Raw genomic sequence first — 21,680 nt, 5'->3', positions numbered from 1 at the left:
TTGAGCTTGAAAAGGATCTCACTTCTGCTACAGCATGGGCCTCACAGTGGCTGGTGAATTTTAATTTAAATAAAAATCAATTTTTTTCAGCCAATTATTATCGCAATAATTTAGATCTTCCTATATTTATGAACAGTGATTTACTCAATGAGTCACCTACTCTTCATCTTCTAGGATTAACTCTTACTTCCAATCTTTCTTGGAAAACATATATCAAATCAGTTGCAAAATTAGCATCTGCCAAGGTTGCATCTCTTTATCAAGCTCGATACATTCTTACTTCGGATTCTATTCTCTATCTCTATAAATCTCAAATCCGGCCTTGTATGGAATACTGTTGCCATATCTGGGGCGGATCTTCTAATGATGCCTTTTCTCTTTTAGACAAGGTGCAAAAACGCATTGTAAGCATAGTTGGACCTGCTCTTGCAGCCAACATCCAACCATTATCACATCGTCGTCGTAATGTTGCTTCTCTTTCTCTTTTCTACAAATATTATAATGGGCACTGCTCTAAAGAGCTAGCGTCTCTTGTGCCATCTACTAAAATTCATTCTCGTGTTACTCGTCATTCAATTAAGTCTCATCCTTTTTCTGTGACTGTTCCTACGTGCTCCAAAAACGCTTATTCATCTACTTTTTACCTAGAACTTCAGTTCTTTAGAATTTGCTTCCTTTATCTTGCTTTCCTAATTCATATAATTTGCAATCCTTAAAGTCATTCGTCAATCGTTATCTTGCTCTACAATCTTCATTTTTACTCTTCCAGTAACTTCCAACTCTAATTAGTGGTTGCTTGCAGCCTTGTTGGAAGTGAAGATGTTAAAAAAAAAAAAAGATTCTTTAAACTTTTCTACTGACCTTAGTAGAAGTTTAATTAAATTGTAAACCTACAAAAAAGGAACCATTCTAATTAGTGCCATTAGGTGCTATTAGTGCCAGTGGATTACCTCTGAATTATTAAATCAAATTTCTTGATTTTATTGACCCAATTATTTCTTATTACACAGGTAAAAAAAATTTCAGTACGTTTTTTCTACCATAAAAATTTGAAATAAGTTATATTTATAATTTTTTTAAAAAAAAACTGAATTGCTTATGGACAGGTACAAACAAGTTCACTGAATTCAATAGATTATTTGTTTTATTAAAAGAGTATTAATTCTTGTAGCTTTCTAATGAATACCATTTCCAACAACTCATTTAGTAGCATCAGTAAAATTTAAATTTATCTGAATAAATGCATAAAATCATAAAATAGATATTGATTGATGAGTTTGATAAATGATGAAAGTAAAACTGAAAGTGTTTCCAAAATATTAGATATTATAAATAATAGATGTTCCAAATATTGGATGTTCAAACCATTGGATAAATCATTAGTCATTAATATTAAATTAAATAATGAAAATAATAAAATTAAATAATGAAAATAATAAAATATTTGCTCATATTATTCTTAAATAATCTCATACTATTCTTAAATCTTAATTTATTCTCAAATCTTAATTTATTCTCAAATCTTAATTTATTCTCAAACCTTAATTTATTCTTAAATCTTAATTTATTCTCAAATCTTAATTTATTCTCAAATCTTAATTTATTCTCAAATCTTAATTTATTCTCAAATCTTAATTTATTCTCAAATCTTAATTTATTCTCAAATCTTAATTTATTCTCAAATCTTAATTTATTCTCAAATCTTAATTTATTCTCAAATCTTAATTTATTCTCAAATCTTAATTTATTCTCAAATCTTAATTTATCCTTAAATCTTAAATTATTCTTAAATCTTAAATAATTTTAAAGCTATCATTTTTCATAATTTTTTAATTAGTCCCAGGCAATAAATGAAAATAGCAATTTAATAAATTTGAACATCTATTTATTTTAGATTATTATCAAAATTAATTACCTGGACAAAATGTTTCAAAACAGGGTACAGTAACCTCTGCATCACCAACACAGTCTTTACCACCAAATGCAGGTTTGGGGTTGTTACATAAATGCTTTTTTATTTTATGACCTGATCCACATGTTGCGGAACACACAGATGGATCATTCCAATCACTCCAGCTACCATCAACTGTAAGAAAAAATTAAACTATTTTTTCTTAAACCATTAGTTTAGATGAATTAAAAAGATTAAGATTAAAAAATATATACGAATAATAAAATATAATTATATAAGTAAATATTTTAATATATAAATAAATAGTAATATGGTTCTTAAAAATATAAAAAATATAAAAATATATAAAATATTAAAAAAAATAGGAAACTGCATGGAGAACAAGTTGAGCATCGTGCTATCTAGAGACATTGAGGGGTTTGATCTTGGTAATTATTGCTTACAAAGTAAGTGATCTATTGCTTCAGCACTATTGCATGTACTGCTGCAGCACTATCACATATATTGTTACAGCACTATTGCATGTTTTGCAACAGCACTATTACATATACTGTTACCTTTTTTTTAGAAAAATTATAGCTTATAAATCTTATACCTTTTTTTAACTTATTATTTATAATCCTCTGAGCTTCTATTTATCTAATATTTTTTCTCTTTTCTGTATTATAATACCAATTTTAATAACTTTTTATTGTTATTATCATTATCATAGTTTTTATAATCTTTACTTTTAATCACTGTTATTGCTACTTTTACTTTAATTTATTCTTACTTGTATTGGAATTATTATTTTTATTATTTTACTATTATTGAATTTTAAAGATGTTTACTTAATATTTGTACTTATTGCTATTTGTAAATAACTTTGATGTAACAACTTTATTTAGAATATATTTGATTATTGTTATATATTAAATAGTGATTAGTCAAATATATAAGAATATATTTGACTAATCACTATTTAATGACTGTATTGATAAATCTACTTTATTTCAAAATATGGTGTATTAATGATTTCAGTTATTGAGGTTTTATATATATATGTGTATGTGTGTGTGTAATAATATATATATTGCAATTATTAAGATGCTCTGGTCTTATCACAGAACAGCGCGGATGAGCATTTAACTAGGAAGTTCCCACCTCCCTTCTTACAAATGTCATTTATTGGGCTAGAGCTGGCATGGAACCCTGACCAATTGATTCTGAGCTAGAATTCAAACACCTGCATTACAGCTGCACAATACATATAGTTATATATTTTATAGTTATATTATATATATAGTTATATATATATATATATATATATATATATATATATATATATATATATATATATATATATATATATATATATATATATATATATATATATATATACATACATATAATATTTATTTTTGTTGTAAAAAAAAATAGAACCTGGGCATTCTGTAGCTTGACAAGATTTACTTTCTACTAAATTTCCTTCACAATCACGCCCACCAAATTGAGGAGGTGGTTTTGTACAATAACGGGTTTTTGTAGTAAATCCAATACCACATGTGACAGAACAGTCACTAAATTCTGTCCATTCTGTCAACCCACCATTTACTAAATTAAATAATTTTTTAAATTTTATTAAAATTTGAAAATAATCTGATTTTTTATATTTTAATATATGTTAATGACTTCATTTAGTTGTCTTAAATGTTTCTTAATGAGTACATTTGGTTTTCATTTATCAATGTGACAAAAAGACATGACTTAATCACTCATTAACCTCATTAAATGTTTAAATAAAACTTACTTGGACATTCAACAATTTTGCATGACTTGGTTTCTGTTGAAGGACCAAATTTCTCACAATCAGATCCTGTTCCTTCAGGAATTGGGTTTGTACAAGTTCTTTCTCTGGCTGAAATTCCTTCACCACATGTAAATGAACACGGTGAAAATGAAGACCATGGTCCATAACCACCATCAACGTCTAGTTATTGTATTAGCAAATTAAATATGTTTTGCTTTTTATTAAATTAATTTTTTTTTAAATTATTATATATTTGCAGATCATAAAATATAGTTTAATATAAATTTATACAATAAATGTTTCATTTAGAGAATAATGATGATATGTCCTTCTGTTATATAGTGAACATTTATTTCTGTTATATAGTGAACATTTATTTCTGTTATATAGTGAACATTTATTTCTGTTATATAGTGAACATTTATTTCTGTTATATAGTAAACATTTATTTCTGTTATATAGTGAACATTTATTTCTGTTATATAGTGAACATTTATTTCTGTTATATAGTGAACATTTATTTCTGTTATATAGTGAACATTTATTTCTGTTATATAGTGAACATTTATTTCTGTTATATAGTGAACATTTAGTGTGCAAAATAAACAAAATGTACACATCAAACATTTTACTGTTAAAGTTACTATGACTACAATAAAGTAAGAAAAGACTTAGTATAATGATATCAGTGTTAGTTGAATTAGCAAGATGAAAAGAGTAAATAGATCATTGTAAATAAAAAAGATAACCAAAAACAAAAAATACAACTGATCATAATAACTAACCTAATGTATGTCATAAAACCCAAAATAGAAAACACCTGCGACATTAATACATCATGAAGATACACCATTTTTGTAACAACTTGATCTTTTACACATTTCAACAAAGTTTTTAAAATTCTTATGAATACAAAGAAGAAAATTCTAATGCATCTTAATGCAGAAATAATTTATAATTATTCTTAATTACAAACATTATGGCAGTTAATTAGTTTGTTCAAAAACATAGGATAACAAAGATATAATTCCTTGGCCAATTTTTTATATAATAACTGAAACTAAAGTATAATTTCTGTGCTCATTTTCTCAGTACACCTTGAGAATTAAGATTTCAAGCTCTGCAGTAAAAACCGACAATACTAGCAGCTGCTACTATTGTTTTGCTTAAGCATAATATTTTTTATAATATTTACAGAAATGATTCTTAACAGAATATGTGTTCAATATAAATTATATTTAACACAATATAATCTCATATAAATAAAAGAAAAAAAGAAAATATATATCACTTTTTGGTTAAGATTGAATTTTATATCATGCATTATTTTGTGTTAAAAAGTCTTAATAAAAATTGATGTATCAAAAAAAAAGGTGTTTAACTTAAAACAATGCTTTTGGTATAGAGACAGATATTAGTAAAAAGAAAGATGTAGAGAACTTAAAAATATCTTACACTGAAGCTTAACACAAGAAATATTACAACTATTTCAAGAGTTTTAAAAATTATTTTCTTTAAAATGCAAAAATTAATATTTTAAATTTACATTAAACTAACACATAAATTGAATAATAATAAATTAATAAATAAACATAAATTTTATTCAAATACTTTCTCCATTCCATACACACTAACTTAGTACTTACTACTACATACATACTTTTCTATCCAATACATTACACTAACATTATATTTGTTGAATCCAAAAATAAATAAAAAATATCATTTAAATAATATAAAAAATTACTTTTTGCTTGGTTTCTATCAGCAACAGTGTATACATATTCAGTATTAGCTTTTCCTGCACACTCTGTCTCTGAAGAGAGACTACATTGTTTATAGTTGATGCTATGACATTCACTTGATTGCCTTTTAGGATCCTTTAGTGCATTTTCAATTACCTTGTAGTCTTTCCCACCCCAGCATTCACCCCAAAATCGAATTGAAAAATATTCAAAACCTTTAGCTTTAGCTTTTTCAAAACAACGACAAGCCAAACTAAACGTTTACAAAAATGACATAATATTTTAAGTAATATTTAATTAAAAAAGTCCACTTAAAAAATAAAAGTTAACTTTAAAAATAAAGAAATCTTTTGATAATAAACATATATCATAACTTTATACTTTTTAACAAGAAAAATAAATTTCACTCAATGATTTACAAGCTAAACTAAAAGCAAAAAATCATCAATAGAAGTTTTTGACCAGGTATTATTACGACAAGAAAATAATTTTATGGCAAAAAAAATTTTTTTTTTTTCATTGTTTGTTGTTTTTTCTTTTTGTACTAAAAAATTAAAATGCACAAAAAACATAAGGAAGTTATATCTAAATGTTGATTACTCTAATATTGCAATCAATACGTTTATTTAAATGTTCATTACTCTAATATTGCAATCAATATTAGAGTAATCAACATTTATAGGCCTCTGAATAATAACTGATAACTGACCTAACTATTTTTTTTAATTCCAAGGGCTGAGTATATGAGTTTTTGGTATTTGCATAATGATGAATTTATACTACTAGTAAACAACAATTAACAGCAACTACCAAAGTTCTCCTGCAAGCAAAGATAAAAGATATAATTATCAACTACAAACAGCAATACAGAGGTGCAATGGTCAACTGCTTAAAAGTGTTGTCCCGTATCAGCCAAAGCACACAAGCATCTAATGCTGTGGAAAATTTCATTCCATTAAGAATATCTCCATTGAGGACATCTCCATTAAGGACATCAGGGAAGATCAGACAGAATTCTACATATGTCAAATGTCAACTTTTTGAGTCAAGTTTAAAAGAAAAGCTCCCAAATTATGGGTGAAATGAAACTGTATTATTTCAAACCAGTGGAGTATGAGATATTAGAAGAATACAAACAATTTATGAAACCTATTCCTAATGCTCTGGACAAACTTCAAGGGGAGATTATTTGTTATTTTGGATTTCTTATGCCAATGGTTCAAAAAATTTGAAAGAAAACACTCACTATTTAAAACACTCTCAAGAATTAAAAATTATTTTATATTTAAAATACTTTTATATTCAGAATTATTTTTAATACTTTTGCTTGAAAGTATTTTGTATATATATTTTAAATACTTTTTTGAGTATTTGTTATTGCATTCAAAAATACTTTTTTGAAAGTATTTTTTACAACATTGCTGTTCCTTTGTGTTCAAAAAAACATTTTTAAAATGCCAAAAAATGCTAAACAATAGATAAATTTTAAAAAATTTGATTTTACAATTAAACAAAAGTTTTTCGAAAAAAAATTTTAATTGAATTGAAATGGTCTAGTTAATTTAATTTATTGTTTAGAAAAACTAATCAATATTAGTAATAAATATCGGCCTAAATAAATAAAACCTTAAATAAACCTAGGATAGGCACTAGAAAATAGCAAATAATTACTACAAAACATGTCCGCGCACAGAGATTAGCTCTTGTTTTTGGCTAAATTTTGCTTCAGAATATCCGTTGAGCTTTGAGCCATACAATTACATTGTGACAAAGTCTTTTAAATTAACATAGGGTACTTTCGCCAATTACTGGCCACATTTTTACAAGAAACACCCGTTATAGAAAAATACCTAAGTATATGTTACATACCATATATAAAATTTTAGAAAATTAAAAGCTCTGACATTTTAAGTAAAAATTATTGTGATTATAAATAACATAAAATTATACATAACCCAGATATTAAAGGTAAACAATTATACCAAATACTGGCCATCTTAACCATTTATTGGCCGTTGGCTGTATTTGATTGAATAGGGCATCGTAATTGATTTATTATCATAAAATTAAAAAAAAATTAAAAACACATTATAAAATCAAGATAACTTGTTCAATTAAATTATTTATACACTCATTAAGATGAATTAACATGAACAAAAATACCTAAAAAATATTTCTTATAAAACATCATCTTTTTTCACCTTCTTATAAAACATCATCTTTTTTCACCTTGGTCAATTTCTTCAAGTTTGATATACGATCTAGCTTTTTTTTTGCAAAATTTTCTTTTTTTTATTTCGAAATCTTTTGTTTTTCAACTTTTCTATTTTCAATAGCTACCTTTGAAGCCCTATCTCCAAGCTTTGCATTATAAGCCTCCTTTGGTCAGAACAAAAAACTTTAAATTAGAGTTTTTTGAGTGTTTTTTTGTTTGTTTAATTTGTGGAGAAGGATATGTAAGAACATCTAAATCTTTGTCTGATGGACAAGATGAATTAGCAAATGGTAGATCTGTTAATGTTTTGCAAAAAACTTTTTTTTAACATTCGAATCTAATGTTGATTCAATTACTTTGACTTCTTCAAGACATATATCAGTATTAATATTCAAACCCAGAGTATTGTCTTAAACAGAAAAATCAATAAATTCATTGTCTTGTACCGGTTTGATTCTTGCATAGCTGTATTCTATAACAATATTTGAATATTGCACAGCATTTTCTTGAATTAAAAAATCAATAAACTCATTTTCTTCTAGCGGTTTGGTAGAAGACAGCGAGTTAATTGCAGAGCTGTTTTCTGATAGATCAGACTATAATGGAAGGTTGTTTATTGTTGAAATGTTGCATACATTTTGACCTGGGACAGCATTGAAATTTTACTATATAAAATGTTTGGGATATATGCCTCTTTAGGAATAGTATCTGGATTAAAGGGATAAATTCCACAAGCTCTAAATCCTGAGCGTATATTTGTGACAGTCATAGCATATTTCCATGCTTTTCAAAATAAACCGCAAAAGTTAGAATGCGAAACTACTACACCTGGGTAGTCATTCATCATTGTTTGGCATTCCTCAGAATAGGCATTTTTCAGTGACTTGAAAACTGTTCTGTCACAAGGCTGCAACCAGTTGCTGGTGTGAGCTGGAAGTTTGACAATTTCAATTTGGTTTCTGATAGCCAGCTCAATCATTTCAACAAAATTGTGTGAGTCATGTCCATCTAGGATTAAAATCTGTGGTCTTGCTGAGCCAATATTTGGAAGAAATATTTTCTTAAACCATAACTCTGCAATACCTCGTTTTGTCCAGCCCTTTTAAGACTCTCCATATTGCTCCTCTTTGGAGCATTTTCAGTATCAAAACCATAAAGAGTTCGTACAGTTTTTCATTTCCCTTTTATATGAGGTGGTATGACTTGACCAGCTGCATTTACGCAACATATAACAGTAATTGTTTCCTTGTTGTCACTTGCTCGACTCTGAATATATTTTGAGCCTTTCCTGGCTACAACACGTCTAGGTTTATGCTCTAGTTGTATCCCTTTTTCATCCATGTTCCACATACATTCTGGTTTGTCCTGAAAATTCTTACTTTGTATCAAAACTTCTAAAGAAGCAAAATTTTTGGAAACCTTTATTCTATCCATACACATGTGTCGTATAGAAGCTGTAGCTTCTGGACAACAAAGACTAACACAACTGTTTCTATTTTTAAGTAGTTGCTACCACTTTTCACTAAGTCGACCATTTTTAAAAATTATGTTATGTTTTTTAGCAAGCTTAGCAGTATAAGGGATAAATGTTTTTTTCCCAAAACTGATTCCCCTTTGGGCATGATTGCCAGCATAATCAATTAGTTTTTCTTTAAGATCACCTAGCATTGGCTTTTTCCCTGGTTTTGCTCCTATTTTGGACTTTCCAGAGATTATGGTTTGCAGAGTTGATCGCGGAACTTTATATGATACACTTGCTTTCCGTTGAGACATACCTGATGCAACTGCATGTACTGCTAGTTTCATGTTATTCTTAGTCCATAGCATGCGTTTTTTTATTATCCTTGTTGAAATAATTGGTTTCATGGTTTCATATAATATTATTATCTATTAAAAATAAGAAATAAAAACATACATTCATAAAATACTTTTAGGAAAATCATATATTTACTTTAATGGTGTATTTTTATTGAATCAGCACTATCAGAACATAATTAACTAAAACTTTCTGAGTTCATTCTACTTTTAAAGTAACTTTAAAATTAGTAACTTTAAAATGATTTTAAAACTAACTTTAAAATGATTGAGCATTTTACTTTTAAAGTAACTTTAAAAATAGAATTAACACAGAAAGTAACTTTAAAAGTAGAATGAACTCAGAAAATTAGAAACTATTTTAAATGTGGATTTTGTTAATATCTTAACTTAACTTTTCTAACACATGAATAATAACTAAGTGTGAGAAAATCCAATATAAAAATATGAAACTAAAAAATTTTATACCTGATACCATTTATTGGCCATGGCCAGTAAATGGATTAATTAACTGGCCAGTAAATGGTTTATTAGAAAAGGATTAATCTAATTCAGTTAAAACATTATATATGAAACATCAACTCAATACTTTTGTTTCAAAGTGTACATATTTAGATATTTATCTTTTTATTTCTTCCTGAATGGACTGGCACAAATACTTGCAACGCACAAAAAAAAGACTCTAAAGTATGAATTTAAGAAAACAAAGCGTAAAATTGTTACATTTTTTATAATGTTTTTGACATTTAGTTTTAGCGACTAAAACCTTCTAGAACTTTCCTGAAATTGCGATATTTACAAAGTTTTAATGAAGTCATTGAGTTTAAATAATAATATAGGACAGGTTGTGTCATAGTTTTTTATAAGAAAAGCTTTTAAAAGTGGCCAGTAAATGGTTAATGGCCGTTAATTGGCGCATTTACCCTAGGGTTCAAAAATTAAATAAAAACCATCTTTTTTTTATTTTGCAATTATAAAACTTTGTTTTTATAGAACAAAAACAAAAGTGATAACGTTTGTCACGTACTTTTTGTGCAATTATTTATGTTTTGGCTGCGCCAAAGACAAATGTATAGAAAAATAGTCTTGGTTGTTTTATATTTCGTTTATGCTCGGCTATAATTTTCGGTAAATTGATTATCTAACTATTTGAGTTGGTCGTTTTGGTTTTATAGATATTGCGGGAAATATTTCAAATTTCAAAACAAAATATTTTTTACAAAAAAGTTTAATTTTTACAAAATAGTTTTTGAAATCTATATTTTATTTTTGTTATGTGCGATTATTCATATGAATATTATTAGATTTATAATATCATATATAATCTTATACGTAATTTTACATGTAATATTATATATAATAATATGTATGATATTGCATTTATATAAATCTTTAGTGTACAACATTTACTTTTAAATTGCTAGATTTACTTTTAAATTGTAATTTGAGATGTCTATTATTGATCCAACAACATGTGGTTTTACCAAAGTAGTTGCATGCGAGATTGTTATATCAAGAGTAAGACTGAAAGAGCAAATAGATTGTTACGATTTAATATTTAACAAGCACTTCATGGTATCATCAGATATTCATCGTCGCAACTTTCGAAAAATTAAAAATCAAATTCAATCTATAGCGAAATTAAGTAAAACAAATAAGAATAAAATATTAGAATCGTTTTCGAGCAAAAGTTGGCATAAACTACGAGAAACGGAAAAATCCCAGTACTCTTTTTCAAATTGCAAGGGTTGTATCAAAAGTAAAATCAATAAATATCTATTAACATTATTTCCAGTAAAATGCATCACTTATGAAAGAAAAGCAGCATTAACACTATATCAGTCAGGCAAAGAAAGATCAAAAATGGTTGCTGATGCCAAAATTCTTTTAAAAAAGGCTGATAATGAATTTTAAAAAAATTTCCATTTACTCCAATTGAGTGTTTAGTGCCATCTACTCCAAAGAGCTCCTTTGTAGCTAAACCTTCAAAAAGTGTAGTTCAGGCTCAAAAAAATAGTTATACAAGGTCATTTAAATCAAGTATAGTCGCACATTTACAGGAAACAGCAGCAAAACTAAAAAAAAATTTATTATTAATTTTTTAAACCCTAAGACCAGTAGTAAAACTATAAAGGAGGGGGGAGGGGCGTGCAAAAGAAGGCCCATTTTAAAGTTGATTTTAGGTTATATTAGGGCCTATTTTCAAGCTATTTTTAGGTTGTATGGGTATTTTCAGTTTGTATGGGTATTATTATTAGGATTTGGGTCCCATTTTGAAAATCTTGCGAGTAGGGGGGGGTGTAGGGGCAAAATTTGAAGTTACGCCACTGCCTAAGAGTTCTAGTTTTTAAATTTTTCATTAGTGTTGTATTTTCATTTTTTTTATTTATTATATCTAAGATAATTTTTAAGGTATAACAAAAATAGTTTTTAATTTAGGTTGTTTGGAACAGAAATGTCATTTTCTAAACATAAAAAACTGAGACTAAGTCAAAGTTTTGAAACATTTGAACAGGCAAAACAACAAGCAAGTGCGAAGCAAAATAAAACTAGAAAAAATCATATAGGTTCATATAGTTGGTTGGACAGTGAATGTTTTGCTGAAGTTGAGAATTATGAAATAGGAACATATATAAATTTCGCTAAACTATCACAAAAGTTCCAAATGAAAAATAAGGCTGGTGCTTTGCCTTCAAACAGTGGTCAAGTTGTTAAAGAATTTCTTGAAAAAAAAGGCATTGATTTAAAAAAGTTTGACTACAAGGGTAAAGGAAAGACCATTATGAGAAGATCCAAGCGAAGAATTAATGGAACTAAAGTGTCAATGCCAACAGAACCTACGAATAAAAAAATTAAATAAAATATGAAAACAAAAATTAGCTCTGGAGATTACACAATAGGAGAACTAATAACTCCACAATCATTTGAATTTTAAAAAATTAATAATGATAATTCATATGAAAAAATCTTAAATGAGCTTTATGGAAGAAAAATGCCTTTAATTGAAATAAGGAAAAAGTTTGCAGAGCAACATAAAAAGTTCTTCAGATTGCACAGCACTGAAAAATTTCAAAATATGTCAAGAGAAGATATAATCTTTGAACTTACTAGAATAAATGAATTTTCATATATTATGGATACAACAACAGAGTTATTGTTACAAAAATTGAAAAGTTTCAGTTGTAACCGCCACCTTCAATAATGGCATGATGGATCTACAATTAACAACCAAGCTTTTGTTTTATTCATGGTTATCTGTTTATATGACCTAGCCATATATTTAAAAGATGATGAATATTTTAGAAAATATAAAGAGCAAGTTAATGTCCAATCAATTGTTGAAAAACCTGAACTTTATATATTAGCACATTGTCAATCTTTTGATGCCCAACTTTTGTACACAAAAACTAGAAATGAGGACAATCAGTTGTTAAAATATCCAATTAGTTTAGATGGCATTTTATAATTTGATGAGATGAGATTTTTTCATAGTGATGTCCCAGCTTTTCAATTAGAGATTGGTCAACAAAAAGGGGGTGAATATCCATGTTGGTTGTGTCCAATAAACATTCACCAATCTGCAAATATAACTCATTCATTTATCCAAACAGTATTCAGTGTTCAGGACAGAATTGACAAAATCTTGAGCACTAATTGCAGCAAGGAAAAAATACGCCAAAATTGAAACAAACTTTATAAAAATTTAAAGAAGTATGAAATTGTTACCGAATTACATGAAAGAGGAAATCACTTTTATTGTAATGAAAATAAAAGCAGTTTACAAATTAAATTTGATGAAGAAATGCATGGCATTCAAAGATTGCCTTCTCTTTTATACCAAGAAGATAATACATCAATGAAAGATTTAAATCTAGATAGATATGAAGTTTTACCATGTGAACCATTACATGATATAAAAAGTCATATATCAAATTTGTATGATGAAATAGGCAATCATCTCAGTAAAGATGAAAATATTTTAAAGATTGCAAGCATTGAGTCGACTATAGAAAAAGTTTGTTAAAATTAATATTGGTGTTGAAGGGTAAGATTGATCAACTAGCATTTGAATTATTGTCTACAATGGTTAATATACAGAGCATTTTATATTCCAATGAATCAACAAGGTCTATAGAAAACATTTGTTTCCTTCATAACCAAAGTTTTCTTCACTTGATATATTTAAAAGAACAAGTGAAAGATAAACCAAGATCAGTTACCATGCAAGTTTTGTATGGAAAATATTTACATGCAATATCTGTTCACAGTCCTCAAATGTTAAGAATTGTGTCTGGAATCTCATCTAATACAGAGGAAGAAAAGCGCACTTTTAATGAGTTAAAAACTATCAATAGAACCACAACAAACCACTATAATGATCATGTTATTGTGATAAGTCTTTTACGATTACAAAGTCGTCATTTATTTAATAAAGGATATTCCAATCATCAAGAAGATCAACACCAAATAAGTAAAGATGCCTTACATTTCGAAAGAAAAAAGTCACATATTCCTTTTTGGATAATCAAAAATACCAATGAGCATGGCAAAGTCATTTGGAAAGAATATCTGACTATATTTGTGAGCAATATTTATGGTGGTATGAAACTGATAAAGGAATGACATTTCGAGATGATTCAAGACCAACTGATTCATTACTTCAACTAAGGCATTTTAGATCATCTTCTATAAAATCGGAAACAAAAAATCTATCAGAATGTCGGAAAAAATGCATTATTAACAAGCAAATAATACCAGCAGAAAAAATCAAAACTGAAGATGATATAGGAAATGTCTGTGTAATTTACCACAATTTTCTTCAAGAGTTTAAAGAAGAAGAACCTGTAATCAAGACTTCAAATATAGGATTATCAATAGTAGAGGATGTTGTAAATTGTTTGCCAGTAAAATGAACTTTTAATGTTTTAACTTAATTAGCTTATTATTATTGTTGTTGTTATGTGTGTGTCTGTATATATATATATATATATATATATATATATATACATTGTTATGTGTGTGTCTGTATATATGTTGTTGTTATGTGTGTGTCTGTATATATATATATATATATATATATATATATATATATATATATATATATATATATATATATATATATATATATATATATATATATATATATATATATATATATATATATATATATATATATATATATATATATATATATATATATATATATATATATATATATATATATATATATATATATATATATATATATATATATATATATATATATATATACACTACACTAATAATATTCCTTATAGATAAGCAAGAGTTTTAATAAAACTCTTGTTTACATTAATTACATAAAACTTTTATGTAATTGTTTAATAAAATAATTTAAATAATATATGTTATAAATAATTCATTTTCGATAAAACAATTCTTAAAACTTTTTTTTTTTAAATAAGTTTAAAAATATATAGACTTTTTGCTTATAATAATATAAATTTACAGTACCTTCATAAGTAAATGTGCAGTTTTTGCAATAAGAATAGTAAGCAACTGTTTCCATATAAATGAAATTGTAATAACATAAAATGAAAGTATAACTTGTGCTAAACACAAGTTACTTTAAATTTGTTGTTATAAAATTATTTCAATATTTCGAGAAATTCTTTGATCAATTTGATTTTGTTTATAAATGCAACACAAAATATTCAATAATATTTTAGTTCAACTGACTCCTTAACCAGACATAATGGTTTGCATAATCTTCCATTTTTAAGTTTTCGGTACGCATAAGTTATAGCGCAACAACCATTTAACTCAGTTTATCGGCTTTTTTTTACAAAAAAAATGTCTTCCCGCCTTAAGCTTGGTTTCCAATAGTTGTAAAAATGTCGTATAACAGTTGTACAACAATAATGCTTTATAATGGAAACATTTTCTTGCGTAAGTTGCACAACTTAACATCGGTTGTACAACAAAATTTATGTTGTAAAACAAAGGTTGCGGAAATAGAATCAAACCAATCTCGGCAACAATTGTTGTACAACAAAAACGCACAACTGTTGCACAACATTTCTACAACTATTGGAAACCAAGTACTTAAGCTTTGTACTTGAGTACGCGTTTTGCGTTACGCAAAAAACTTTATATTTAAAATTTTTGCTTGAAACAAATAAATATTAAAAATATTTAAATTATCTTTTGATATCGTTTATGTGACGTTTAATCAGAAAAAATTAAGTCGTAAGTAAAAGCATTTAACCGCAATCTGAACTAATAGATTTTTTGTTAAGGAAACAGTTTGTGTAATAATTTTTTGTCATAATAGTTTAAAATAGTTTATTTTGATGTAAATATTTTATTAATAAGATATTTTATTTTAAGTTTATTGTCAATTCAATTCAATAATGTAAAGTTTTAATGATGTTTGTTTAGTTTTTGAAAATAAACTATGATCACGAATATAGTTTCGGTAACAGATAAAACTCTTTATTGTTTAAAAACACTATTAAAAAGAGTTCACAAAATGAGAAAAAATTTATTAACAGTTATTAATATAACCAAAAACCAACTGTAAAATTATAAGAAAAAAAACAAATATTATATTATACGTTTTATGAAAAAAAATATTTTTTTCAAAATAAAGTTTAGTTTATATTTGAAAAAAATGATAAAAATGATTTTTCTAATAAGAACTAAGATTTTATTTGTAACTTTTGTTTTAGTGAGAAAAAAAAAACTGTCTGTATAATTTTTAACGCGTTCATAAAATAACTTTAATTACAATGCGGTACTTGAAAATGCGCTAGTGACGCAATATAACTTCTAACGATACAAAATATATTTGCTGAGTACTTACTTTGAAATGGGTTAAGGCCGTTTTCCACACGACGAAAAAAATCGCGCGAAGCGAATTTTTTCGCCATGACGAAACGCTATTTTGATTTCCACTTATAATTTTAATTATAAATCGCGCTACATTTTGTGTATATCAACAATAAAAATGGTAGCAATAAATTTACGCTGTATGCTTCTAAAAACAAAATTATTAAATTTAAAAATTTATCATTTAATTAAAGTTAGTTTTTTTATATATAAGAATTTAATTTAATATTTTAAAGGAATTTTAAAGAAAATAAACGCTAATAACTTCTGATAGGAACAGTTCTGTTGAAAAACTCTTACTGCAAGAAGCAACATTTGGTTCAACTCTACATGGAGAAACCTCTTCTTGTGAAATAAAACTTTCGGAATTGAAAGAATTATTAAATTCATCTTTATTTGATGAATTTACAAATGTTGACAAATATTCAGGGTGAATTCTAAGCAAGTCGATTAGAACGCTAAGTTGAGCATTTTGTTCAGTTGCCATTTTTAAAAAACAACGTGCTTTCGTTTTTTTTCACTGTTGACATCACGTGATATAATATTCATAATTTTACTGGTTTTCGCCGATGGCGATTCGCAAAAAGTCGAAATGATTTCGACTTTTTTTTTTCGCTGCAGCGAAATGCTTGATCAGCAAAATTGTCAAAAATGTTTAATGTGCGCATGCTTATCGACGAAAAAATTCGCTTCGCGCGAATATTTCGCTGTGTGGAAAACGGCCTTTACGCGTTTTCGTTACGCAGCGAAATCTCATAACAATGTTTTTTAATACAAATCTCACGTAAAAACTTGGATAAAAGCGTATCTAAAATATTACCTCTCTACGTACGTTACAAAAACATACCACCGTCTGCGATATTTTGGCTCCTTATTTGTGTGACAAACTTTGCATGCGTTTTAAAAGTTTATAAGTTCTTCATCATTTTTACTCGCTTCAGTTGGTATAAAAATCATATTTTGCTTATTGTTAAATTAAGAAAGAACACTTTTATTTAGTACTACAGTTTAATTTTATTCTCCATCTCATTCTTAATTGTGCTGGTTTGAGATTTAAGGCAAACTATTACGTTTAAATTTGACAAAAATATGAGCGTGGACCTTTATTAAACTACTATGGCCATTTACAACAATCAATTATCTATGCTCTTAAAATATTTCAAGTTTGTAGGATCTTCCCCTGACATCTATTTTTTTCGCCTAGATTAAAACATTTTATCTTTTTGACAGCCATAATTAAATCAGCTATTAAATCTTTTTACTGCGAATTTTGTTTAGTAACCAAACGAGTGTTAAAGATTTGTTATATTTTTATTTTTATTCAAAATGATAGGCATAACTGCTAACTAAAGGAATTTCTGTACCAAATCATCCTATCAAGAAATATGGTGTAGGCCAGCAGTACATTAATGATAATTTTTCAGCAAACCTTCCATTACCTTTTGGAATTTCAGTATTAAAGAGTCATGTTATGTTCACTTATTATTCAAATGGGTCCAATTTAATTAAAACATTCAAAGCACTGAAGAAAAATATCAACTTCGTTTACAAACACAGAGTTAGAAAAGTAATTAACAACTTTAAGAAATTCAAAAACATATCAACTGTTATTAGATTTCAACACTATAAATCTCTTTGTCATGAGCCTTTTGAAATTAAACCAAATATCAAACAGTCTAATAATAAAATAAGCTAATCTCTTGTTACTGTAAATATTGAACCTTCTAACACTAATTGTGCATCGTGTGCATCTCTTAGATTAAGGTTGCATAAAGCCATCAGTGATTTTTATGAACAAAAAAAATACTGAACATATAAACAGTTACAGCCTATAAAGTCTGTTACCAAAACAAAAACATATGCGAGTTCTAAACCAAAAGCTGAAGCGAAAAGAAGTACAGATACTCAAGCTTAAAAAACATATGTATGATCCAGAATACCAGTTGAGAAAAATCATTAAAATGTTAAGAAAAAAATGCAAGTATTTAAAAAATGAAGCAAAACGAGCAAAACATTTTCAAATAGAAATCAACTCTGAGCTTCAAAATGTTAAATAGTTGCATCAACAACTTCAAGAAAAAGAAAAATATATAACTGCATTGCAAATAAATAATTCAACTCTTGAAGATTATTTATGTGAAAAAAAAACTTAGAGTTAGAAAAGTAATTAACAACTTTAAGAAATTCAAAAACATATCAACTGTTATTAGATTTCAACACTATAAATCTCTTTGTCATGAGCCTTTTGAAATTAAACCAAATATCAAACAGTCTAATAATAAAATAAGCTAATCTCTTGTTACTGTAAATATTGAACCTTCTAACACTAATTGTGCATCGTGTGCATCTCTTAGATTAAGGTTGCATAAAGCCATCAGTGATTTTTATGAACAAAAAAAATACTGAACATATAAACAGTTACAGCCTATAAAGTCTGTTACCAAAACAAAAACATATGCGAGTTCTAAACCAAAAGCTGAAGCGAAAAGAAGTACAGATACTCAAGCTTAAAAAACATATGTATGATCCAGAATACCAGTTGAGAAAAATCATTAAAATGTTAAGAAAAAAATGCAAGTATTTAAAAAATGAAGCAAAACGAGCAAAACATTTTCAAATAGAAATCAACTCTGAGCTTCAAAATGTTAAATAGTTGCATCAACAACTTCAAGAAAAAGAAAAATATATAACTGCATTGCAAATAAATAATTCAACTCTTGAAGATTATTTATGTGAAAAAAAAACTTAGAGTTAGAAAAGTAATTAACAACTTTAAGAAATTCAAAAACATATCAACTGTTATTAGATTTCAACACTATAAATCTCTTTGTCATGAGCCTTTTGAAATTAAACCAAATATCAAACAGTCTAATAATAAAATAAGCTAATCTCTTGTTACTGTAAATATTGAACCTTCTAACACTAATTGTGCATCGTGTGCATCTCTTAGATTAAGGTTGCATAAAGCCATCAGTGATTTTTATGAACAAAAAAAATACTGAACATATAAACAGTTACAGCCTATAAAGTCTGTTACCAAAACAAAAACATATGCGAGTTCTAAACCAAAAGCTGAAGCGAAAAGAAGTACAGATACTCAAGCTTAAAAAACATATGTATGATCCAGAATACCAGTTGAGAAAAATCATTAAAATGTTAAGAAAAAAATGCAAGTATTTAAAAAATGAAGCAAAACGAGCAAAACATTTTCAAATAGAAATCAACTCTGAGCTTCAAAATGTTAAATAGTTGCATCAACAACTTCAAGAAAAAGAAAAATATATAACTGCATTGCAAATAAATAATTCAACTCTTGAAGATTATTTACGTGAAAAAAAAACTTATCCCCAATGTTCAAAAAAATCATAAATCATACACATTCAAATTAAGGTTGTTTGTTTATGATGCAATTGTTAATCAAGTGCCAACAAAAAACATTCCAATTATCTTGGAAAACTTTTCTCAAAGATTTGGTTTTAAGTTTGAATCAGTGCCTTGTCGCAGTACAGTTGAATTAATGGTAAGAGAGTTAGGAATAATAACTGACTATCAAGTATCAGAAAAATTACTAGCTAATAAAAATGTTACTCTTGGCTTTAATTCTACCACACAAGTGGATATCCATATTAATTCTGTACATTTTACTACACAATATGAGTGTTTTATTATGGCTGTTGACCAGTTAGCAGGTGGTACTGCTATTGACTACCATCAACATATAGTTAATACGGTGGACCATTTTGCTCTTGTTTCATCAGAGTTTAACAGTCCAAACTATCAAGAAACTCGTAAAACAATGATAAGCAATAATGTTAACACAATGACTGATAGAGTAAAAGTAAATCATGCAACTGTTGAATTGTTGAATGAATCATGGGATAAATCATTAAATGAGCATAATTGTCATCTACATCCTTTAGAAACCATTTCCACTTAGTGTTGTTTAACATTAAAAAAATTAGAAAGTGCTTCTGGAAAACTTTTTAGAAATAATTGTCTTGCAGGTAAAATTATTTTACAAATGAACAAGATAAGGTTTATAAATGGAAATGGTGATCCCAAAGGCTTTTCTTATTCTTAGAATTCTTAGAAGGTTTTTCTCGTGGTTTGATTTCAAGATGTTGTGGAAATCGTTTGCATATCTTATTTTACTTGGCTGGAGTTTATTTTGCATATCATGAAACTTTTACAAAGCTTTTAGCCACTGGTACAGTTAAGTTTGGTGGCTTACAAACAAGTCTGCAGGAAGATTTCTCAACTGACATTGCCTTATCAGAACTTCAAGTTCTAGGAATTTGGGTAAAGTATTCACTGGTCCTTGGATGAAGAAATTTTACACCTCAGTAGAAAATCAAGTTCATCATCTATATGGAATTAATATAGCTCAAACTGTTATTAATGTTTTAAAAAATTATACTATGGTCCCATTAGATTTGTTAACTTGTACAAATGACTTTCTAGGAGAAAAATTACCAAATAATAGCATGCTTCTTTCATTAAGAAAAAAACCATTAAATGAAGAAATGTTCTTTAGACAAATGTCTGCATGTCTAACTTGTTGTGTGGATGTTCTTCACAGACAATTTAAACGTTATTTCAAAATGGAAATAACAAAAGATCTTTTGATTGAAACAAGATCTGCTACAGTGAATAACATTGATGTAGAGGAGGTGATGGGCACGTTTAGTGCTGCTAAAAAACGTTCCCCTAATGCTACTTTGTGCTATTTGTCATCTCGAATCAAGCACAAAAAAACAATGTTCTTGCTTTTATTGATTCATGTAATGAAACTGAACAGGAACAAATTTTAAATTTTGCAATTTCATATGGAAGAAAGAAAAGGCTGAAAAATTGTAGTCAGTATCTTAGAATTGCGAAAAGAAATGATAAATAGAGCAAACCAAAACATAAGTAAAAAATAAATTTCAGATAGAAAAATATTAGAGAAAAAAGTGAAAAATCTAACTAGACAAAATCTAGGTGTAGAATTTCCTGAGCTTGATCCATTGATGAAACAAGATATTCTAGAGAAAGTAAAGTAATTGATCGAAAGATTTTTCACACTTGTTGTGATGATGGTACTTGTCAGGCAACTATTTACAACGGAAAAATTGAAATAATGAAAAGAAAAAATAGCCCTTTGTATGTCATTGCTTACTGGACTAGTGAAGCTGATTATAATCTGGCAGAAGATTCTGGCATTTCGAAATTTGCTTTAGTTGTAGATCTCCTTAGCAAATATTTGGTATTTGCTAACTAATTGACTGCTAGGTAAAATTACTTTTTAAATAACATTCTTTTTTTTCTTTTGTTGTTTAATACTTATACTTTTGT

The 21,680-nt window shown here is 27.1% G+C and overlaps 1 protein-coding gene across 2 annotated transcripts in view; it reads right to left on the bottom strand.

The window, feature by feature from the left end:
* Positions 1 to 21,680, bottom strand: part of LOC101236385 (SCO-spondin) — a 90,112-nt gene that overhangs the window by 61,600 nt on the left and 6,832 nt on the right. For both annotated transcript variants that reach the window (XM_065797961.1, XM_065797962.1), the window contains exons 4-7: positions 5,449 to 5,699; positions 3,702 to 3,881; positions 3,335 to 3,505; positions 1,916 to 2,086 (exon numbers count right to left, since the gene is read on the bottom strand). In XM_065797961.1, coding sequence (XP_065654033.1) covers positions 1,916 to 2,086; positions 3,335 to 3,505; positions 3,702 to 3,881; positions 5,449 to 5,699 — 773 coding nt within the window. The remainder of the gene's footprint in view (positions 1 to 1,915; positions 2,087 to 3,334; positions 3,506 to 3,701; positions 3,882 to 5,448; positions 5,700 to 21,680) is intronic.

This window comes from Hydra vulgaris, chromosome 05 (genome assembly GCF_038396675.1).
Source record: "Hydra vulgaris chromosome 05, alternate assembly HydraT2T_AEP".
Classification (NCBI taxonomy): Eukaryota; Metazoa; Cnidaria; class Hydrozoa; order Anthoathecata; family Hydridae; genus Hydra; species Hydra vulgaris.
Note: the sequence above shows the minus strand (reverse complement) of the source record. Positions and strands in the feature narration are given on the sequence as shown.